Source organism: Saprolegnia parasitica (genome assembly GCF_000151545.1).
Source record: "Saprolegnia parasitica CBS 223.65 unplaced genomic scaffold supercont2.72, whole genome shotgun sequence".
NCBI lineage: Eukaryota > Oomycota > Saprolegniomycetes > Saprolegniales > Saprolegniaceae > Saprolegnia > Saprolegnia parasitica.
Genome location: NW_012156466.1, coordinates 167,712 through 176,318, shown reverse-complemented (window position 1 = coordinate 176,318; position 8,607 = coordinate 167,712). Strand labels below are relative to the sequence as shown.

General features: G+C 55.0%; 2 protein-coding genes across 2 annotated transcripts; one reads left to right on the top strand and one right to left on the bottom strand.

Annotated features, from left to right (window-relative positions):
- Window positions 1-16: 16 nt before the first annotated feature.
- SPRG_11800 (hypothetical protein) lies at window positions 17-689 on the bottom strand (the record flags this gene model as incomplete). The annotated part of the gene is made up of 1 exon (XM_012351000.1): window positions 17-689. A coding segment is annotated over one exon (673 nt), but the record flags the coding sequence as incomplete, so codon positions are not given.
- A 7,198-nt stretch (window positions 690-7,887) lies between these two features.
- SPRG_11799 (hypothetical protein) lies at window positions 7,888-8,509 on the top strand (the record flags this gene model as incomplete). The annotated part of the gene is made up of 2 exons (XM_012350999.1): window positions 7,888-8,438; window positions 8,488-8,509. 2 exons carry the CDS (start codon window positions 7,888-7,890, stop codon window positions 8,507-8,509), a joined length of 573 nt encoding a protein of 190 aa, XP_012206389.1.
- Between the last annotated feature and the right edge of the window lie 98 nt (window positions 8,510-8,607).

The window sequence follows — 8,607 nt, the reverse complement described above, 5'->3', positions numbered from 1 at the left end:
ACCGCGCAGCGGCGACCACCGCCGTGGGCGATGCAGAGGCCGTGCGAGCGCGACCGCTTTTCACAGCCGTCCATCTTGCAGAGGCGGCGGCTCTTGGACGACGGGTGCGAGTCGTGCAAGTCGTTGAGGAGGTCGAGCGGCGCCTGCTGGTGCATGAACTCGGACGGCGGCTTGAGCTCGATCTCCGAGAGGTCGCACTCTTCTTCGGACGTCATGTCGAGGAGCGTATCGAGCGGCGACGAGTCGAGGAGGTTGAGCGTCATGACGCCGTCGTCCGTGCCGTCGAGCGAGTTGGCGCGGAGCTTCTCGGGCATCTCGTCGGCCTTGTCCATCAAGAACGAGTACAGAATCGACATTTCGCTGTTGTCAAAGTCCTCTTCGACGTTAAAGTCGACGTCGTCCTTGTCGTCGTCGAGAATCGCGCAGTCGAGGAGGTCGTCGAAGCTGCCGACGTCCACATCTTCCATCGACGCAGGCGCGAGCGACTCCATGAGCGGCTCGGGCTTGGTCGAGAGCTCGTACTTGGGCGCATGGTTGTTCATCATCATAAAGGGTGGCACCATCTCATGGTGGTGCATCATGGGCTTGGCCATTGACGTCTGGTACATGTTGCCTTGGTTGGCGTACCCCTGCTGGAGGCGGCTAAAGCTGCCAACGAGGGGCACCGAGGCTTCCATCGGGCGACACATCGCGATCGGGTGGCTTGGTGTTAAGGAGCGGTCACTGCCGAGCTCAAAATAGACAAATGCTGGAAATCGGCGCCGACCAAGTCCAATCCAGTGTATACTGTGCCCAAGACAGAGATTTCGAGCCAGAATCTGCGAAACTTTAAATGACTTTGGCGCGTTCAATCCTCCCATGTACTTGGGGTTTGTATGCAATTTCGCCATCTTGAAAAAAATACAGAGCGAGGGCAGCTGGCGTGGCACCTCGTCGCCGCGATTTAAATTATTTTCACCCCCGCTTACTCAAGCCGTGTGTTTATAGCGTAATTTATTGGAATGTTTTATGCGAGCGGCAGGTGCAGAGAAATGCAAAACGAGCACAAAGATGCGTCAACGCACTCGTCACTGGTGGCGACGTGGGTGCTGCGGTCGTCGAGAGGCCATCGCCTTTAGAGAGGAAGAGACACGGCGAAGCGAGGTGCAATATGCAGCGGCGAGCAGGAATCGAAGTCACGAAGGAGCGATCGCGCCGCCATCGGTCCAGCGCCGGCAACGTGCGCCCGACGACGACCGAGACAGGTACCGTCTGACACCCTGTAATCGTGCAGGTGACGTTTCCACCAATCAGAGCTTGGGTGCAAGGGGCCTCGCATGTGATTGGTCACATGAGATTTGTAGCAAGAAACTGGGTTTCCGTCATCGGCGCGACGGGCGTGGGCGCATTTTTACGTGACGCGGGCGCGTCATGAAACCTCCACCAATCAGATGACGCTCTCGTCACGCGAAGGTTCCTCGAAAGCGACCGCGACAGCAGGACAGCCGTCCATTTGTCCATTTGTGTGGCCTTCAAGAAGACGAGCCGTGGACGGTGGACGTCGGACACACTTGAAGTTGTAGTGTATACAGGTCCAACGAAGCGGTTGTGGAGGTTGCTACGGATTGATGGTGGGGAAAGGGTGCTCGTAGGGTCACGGGTCGAGGGGACCAGTCGTATGTGATGTTCGATATGCGATATTGACCTGGCATTTCGCACGACCCCAACGGCAACCAATGGTCAATTGGATGCGCAAAGAACCTTGTGGAAGATACCGTCTCGCCGGATTCGCACCATTCTCACTCGGTTGCAATCGCTTTGCTCTCAACAAAAGAAGGTTCTCAACCGCGACGCGACGACCCAAAATCAACCTGGCGTCGGCGACTGTAATCGCGCGGTCGAAGGCTACCAACGCATCACGCGAGTGGTGTCGCCGCATCCCGTGATGGGTCGGTGTCGTGGAAAGGAGCGGCGAGTAACGTGGTCGGATGCTTGGTACGAGCGTGGTCCGAGGCAGAAACAGGTTGACACGACGTCGAGTACTGGCAGCACGGCGCTTCAAGGCCGCCTGTCGTCGCATTCAATTACAGGTACAAATGCACTTGATGATGCATGGACGAGGCCATTGGCACCTCTTACGAGGCCCTTCTGAATTGCACCGTGGTCCAATGTGGCCAAAATCAGCTCTCAAATCTGGTTACTATTGGGTACATTTCACTTTGTAGACCAGACCGCAACGATGTCGTGATGCTGGGATTCGTGTGCACAAGGTCTCTATCCCATCGTGTGTGCCCGTGTAGTAGCTTTCGGCGATCGCGGAGTAAAGGCGCGGGCTCGCATTCCATACTAGCTGCATCTCATAATGTCTCTTGCGTTCGATTGCTGCAAAAGTACCCTGGGACGACGGCTTGGTAGTAAAGGCAAGGGCGACGCGCTGTCGTTCGGTCGCTCACTTGTCATCCTACCGGTATGTATTGCAATTCCAATACTACCGTGCACTAGTTCAATACGAGTACGTACATGTAGTGGTCGAGTAGACCAGGTCGCGTCGCGTAGATTCCCATATCTTGGGTGGTTTCCAAGCCACTCCAGTTGCCGCCACACGTCCACGGTGGGTGCAAGACCAAGCAATCTCACCGGGCCGACCCACCATGGCCGCCAATTTTTTAGCCGCGAGTCGAATGCATGACGAGCGTATGCATCAGGGCTTGCCCCAAAGGGTTCTTCAACAGAGCTTGCCATCGTTTGTGTGGAGAGAGCGACGAGGCGAATACGTAGTGCCGTACATGCGGGTGGCTCAAAGTGAAGTCGCGTTGAAGCAAACATCGTTGAAGATGTCTTCAAGATAGTGCGCGTTTCCAAGACCAACGTATAGTACTCGTCGGCGCGAGGAGAACATTGGATGGATGGGTTGGTGCTGGAGTCGATGGACTTGGCGTCGAATAGGGCTAGGGCATGGAGTAGCCGCGGAGCATGTTTTTACATCCGTCCACGGCGCGCGGCAACCCATGCATGTGGGCGTCGGGAAGCCAAGAAGAGGTGGCGATCCGTACCCAAGCTAAAAACAATTTCCAGCGAGACCTCCTCCGTCGAAGGACTCGTGCGTCTATCGTAGTGTCAAACGGCATCCCCCATCGGACACTTGGGAAGCCGCAGGGTTGACGAATGCCGACTGTCGAGATGGATCGCTACATACACAGCTCACGCCAAACGACCAAGTGGTAGCCCCAACTCCCACGTATTCAGGCGTAGCGCTATAGTAAGATTACGTAGTCTTGGAGCTCGTTCTGCCTTATTTCGTTCCAAGGCGAGCACGGTTGGTCGATAAATCTCTGCCAGTTCTTTATTGTCAACGCAGCCACCGACACAAGCAACCAACCTCCAAGACATACCATTATGGCTCTTGACAAAATGGCCAGTATGCTTCCAGTATGACCCCTAAGGCGTCCAGAGTGTTCTGCTGGGTCGGCAATGAGTCCTCTATCTTCATGTACTGTGGTGCCTTCCGGGCAACGCAAACACCGCAGCGAGGCGGGAGCCATCTTCCAGGACGCAGGCAGTTGCATTCGTTACGTCTGAGAAGGCAGATTCTGAAGTGATTAGCATTGAGCAAACATGACTTACCACTAGTAATATAATACCCAGACACAACAATCAAGAATGGATTGACAGAGGAAAGCTGGATCGCGCTGGGACCTATGCAGCGCGCTTGCAGACAAAATGTTGAGCGCACTGTCCATAGCGGTCAAACCAGGCATGGGTAGAACGACGGGTATCGTAGTATTCCCTCGTAGATAGCCGAGCAGATTGGGGGCATCGAATGTAGAATAGATGCCCTACCATCGGTGGACGAGGTGGGTTAGCTACGGGCTGCCGAATGCGGAATGGCTTGTGTTGCTGCTTGACCCTCTGTCCTTCTACTTTACTGTTGCTCGTGCCTGCTCGGCCCGTGTTACCGTGATTCGATTGATATTCTAATCCAATGCACAATACCGATTACCCAACGATCGGGATTACTGCGTCGGAGTTCGTCGCGGACTTCCGGCTCCCACATCGCCAGCAAGGACTACCCTACGGATCAACCTACTGACATGGACCACCAGCGCTAGACCACTCGCCGATATGCCGGCGCGAAGCTCGCGGCCAACAACCTCGACGCGCAGCCGTCACGATCGCCAACTCACTCATGCTTACGGCGACGCAAGGGTGCGATCCTCAACAAGCCCCGCACATCGTCGTCGATACAGGAGTCAAGCATGCTACAAAGGTATGTGCTTGCATGGAAACGAGTAAATGGACATGCAATGGACGATGCTTCGCTCTACACGAGTACTAAGCTACTACGCTACTACGTTCCTAAACCAACGCAAGCGAGCAAGAGCCGCCCGGTGAGGATGGCAGAGTCTGTGGGCCGAATGCTGCGGTGTCCTCACCCCGGCGTAGTACCAAGGCTACCCGACCCGGCGGCGGTGCGGACCTTGCAAAATAAGAAAGGATCGAAATCGCGATGGCGTTTTTCTCGCTTAAAGGCGTCAAAGTGTACAAGCATGTTGTAGAAACAAATTTGTACAGTTCCGAGCGTAGGTATTATACCCTAGTCGCTCTCACCTGTAGAGCTGCATCCGCCGCGGCAAAACGGGCAAATCTACCGTATATATGACCGTATATACGATGTGGGTGGGATAAGCACGGTGATTCGATGTCCAGCAACGGGCTGCATATAAGCTTGGTGGTGACTGGTGTAACCTGTGCGTCTTCTAGAGCTTCTTCACCGCGGACCACGAGTACACTTGTACAGTTGCTAGTCCTTCCCACGAACCACGACGTCCACAAGTGGCCGCGCCAGCACCTTGTCCCGCGGATCGCTCTCCTGCCTTCGCCTGCGTAGATCAAGTTCCTCAAATTCTTGAAGGGTGTCGCCACCTCTCGTGGCTCATCACTGCCACGTCTTTTGTCACCTAGTATGTGGGTTTTGCATAGGTCGCCTCAAGGGACTAGCCTTTGGAGATGACGTTTTCCCTCACACACTCGACCAACGTGAACCGAGTGTACACAACAAAGAAGGTCCTACATTTTTTTAGCATAGTTTTATCTATTGTAATAGACGACCCACTTCAACAACAACAACGAACCACAACGTCAAAAGACACTTCACGGTATGTCGCTATGCCCTTAAATCAAACCGGATCCGGATAAAGATACCGCTTGGCGATCTTGAAGAGCCGCGCGAATGGAAAAAAATCTCTCACCAAAAGAACATCGGCAAGCTCACTATGTTGAATACATCAATGCAGAGCATTGATGCGGCCGTTAGGCGTAGTAGTCCCTAATAATAAGGGGAGCATCCGCCCCGCGACTACACCCTGCCGCTGCAACCATACTATTAAAAATAGTAGTGTGCCACGCCCGCACCCCACTGCCTCTGATTCACTCCATACGCAAAAGCATAGATTGCGCTGGTACTCGTACTACTGGTAGTACCAATATATGTTCTCGTGATTTACAAGGGTCTATACAGGATAAATGGGCCCTGGATTAGTCGACCCTAGACGTGCAATATCCGCATTGCTATCATGTCGGTTTGCCTTGACGAGTCAACGCCAACGACGGCATGACGCGCCACGTCAACTGTGGCGCGTGACAAACACATGACACGGTGACAGCGAGCGGTTGACGCCGCCGACAAGCTCGCCGACGTCTCTCTACATTGTACTATTAGCTGCAAGCAGCACAACACTCCGCGCGCCTACAATGTGTTGACGCACTCGGCACCACGCGTAAGTCGGTGTCGGCATGATCGTTTGGATTCAGAAACCACGCAACACCACTGCGTTCTCTTCCTTCGCCGCAAAACGGGATCGGTCGATTATGCTACAAAATATGCTCGTACTCGGCCCAACTCGATGACTATTGTATGTACAGTATTGGTATGTGTTCCAGTGAGTTTCTTCTACCGGTATCGGAGCTTCGAGAACACTCGCATGCCTATACAATAAATAAATGAATATGACTCGCATTGAAGAGAAGCGAAGCATACACCCGCCTCGAGGGACAAGGCCTAGCGGCGTGTCAACACACCACGGACCGCCAACAAAGTACACCAAAATCTCCGTTTTGATTTCGGGAGTATTGCCGTGCACAGCATCAATTCTGGTCGCGGGCGCCATTATTATTTGATGCCACGTTGTAAAGCTAAACTTCAACAATGCAACACTTTGCATATGCACCGAATGTGAGATTCGATTCTTCGTCGGCGCACGTCCCTCCTATACTGGTACCACACATACCCTTGACGCTCTTGCTGCGACGCAGAGCTACTACACCTCCAGTGTGTGTGCGAACACCAGTATGTACTGTATGATGCACAAGGCAATGCGCGTGCCGATGGCGTGGCCACCCGAGCGCCAGCGCAGCGCGATCACAGCTTTGCAATTACACCGCCATATGTGTATGTCGGGAGGAGCACCATCTGTTGGTCGTGGCAGCAAATGGCGTTTACAGCCCGTGCATGACGACGACCAAGGACCTGTTGCAGTCCCGCGACCGATCTGCGGCAGCAATGGGCCTTCTTTCTGGCCACGCATCAATGCACGAGCCCAAGTCCGAGGATGACCTGTACCCCAAAAAAATGCGTCTGCTGGTATTTGGGTCGGTGGCGTTCATGTAGCAACATATCGTCGTCCTTCTTGCGAGGTGTCGGAGTTGACGCCGCAATAATGATTCGTATCTCGGACGATTCCAGCACCTACAGAGACGAATCCACTCGTAGCGTTACCACGAGGCAGCGTCTTCTCGGTACTATTGATACCAATGGACGCCGTCGGGCACCACTGGACCGCCGAGCACTGGAATAATATACACCAGGGCAAAGTCGGGCTCGATCTCGCGTTCGATGGTGTCGCAAGGCGACCTGTCTCGCACGCAAGACCCACCATTTCATGAAAATACACTGCAACGCGCCATAAGTACGCATCCGATCAAGGGGTGTTCTACACATCGCAGCGACGCATGACCTTGTCCACGCGCAAACTGGTTTCACAAACTGCACAACAAGTTAGCAGGATATTGTACCCGTAGGCAGGCCGAACCCTTTGGCTCCTGCGTTTTTTCGTCCGTCATACAACCAAGAATACAGCATCAAGTCCAGGCCTTGGAACCCAACTCGACGCCATAGCCATAGCCATAGCCACGGCAGGGCCCAGGACGGTCAAGCAGAATCACACTCGTGTAGGGTCAGTGCGCACATCTCCGTCTCGGGGTAGTACAGCACAAGCTCTACGCCGAAGTGTAAACAGCGATAGACTTCGGCGGGCAATCTGTCGTCGGCCATGGTCGGCGATAACTCCACGAACAATCTGTCCTTGTCCAGATGTGGTCGAGTCAAACCACATCTGGTAGCTCATCTGGTGCGAGCGTAGTGACTGGAATCTAACCGTTCAGTCGCTGCATTGCAATGTGTGCACGAATCATCGTTCCGCTGTCCCGTGCTTCTGCTACGACACCCTCGGCACGTATAGCGTGGACGCACCATCCATAGACAGACAAGTCTCACCCGAGCGGCAGGGGCTACTAGTATTAATAGTACCGGAACTACCAGTCGTCAGAGAATGCAAGGGCAAGGTGGTACAGCTGTATCATGCTACATCGTGGTGTCGGCCACTGATGACGCCGTGGGCATCATGTCCTGCACATCCTCGTCGTGCCGACCAGCTTTCAGCCAATCCACGCGCACCTCACGGTCGATTCCGCGCCCAGTGCCACCCAGGTGGCATCAGCTATGCGCCTGCGATACACGGGTGCCCAAGCTTCGTTTCTGAGACGACGACGGCGGAGTCATTATTCTTGAATTCGCTCGTCGCCGCACACGGCCTTCTCACGCCTTGCTCTGCGCCGAGCTGCCTGGACCGCATGAGCCAGATACCCATGCTCGCGAATAGAGATGAGCCGTCGCTCGAGTCGTACGACCTGCATATCATTTCGCAGCGCAAGTCGTCGATGACGGGGTCGATCGCCGCCGACTCGCTCTTCGCGCCCACTGTGAGCGACGGCACGGCGTTGGCCCACCAGCTGCAGCACCCAACGACGGACAACAACGCCGACGACGAAGCCGCCACCCGCCGGTCGTGGGCGCACTACTACGTCGGCGCGCCTGGCACGCTCCTCGGTGGGGCCATTGGCCTTGGGCTCGGGCTCTTTCTTGCCACGGAGTCGGTCAAGTCACAGCTCAAGCAGTACGACTACGCCGAGAAGCTCATCGTGCGCTGGGGCGCGCTCTACTTTCGCGCCGTGAGCTGTCTCTTGTCGCCGATCGTGTTTGTGAGTCTCGCCCGCGCGGTCGCCGACATTGTTGCAAGTCCGCGCATGACGCGCATGGGGTGGCGGCTCGTCGCCTACTCGTTTGGGACCACGTTATTGGCTGTCGCGCAGGCCATGGCGTGGGGCTTCTTGTTTGCCGACAAGTACGACGGCGCCGAGTACAAGTTCAAGTATTCATCGTTTTCGATCAAGTGCCCCAACACGAATGGCTTGACCCTTGGCGCACACAAGAACGGAACTTTGTACTGCGCCAACATGACGGCCAAGCAGCTCAAAGCCAACGGCTTCCCGCTCTACGACGACACCAAGCAG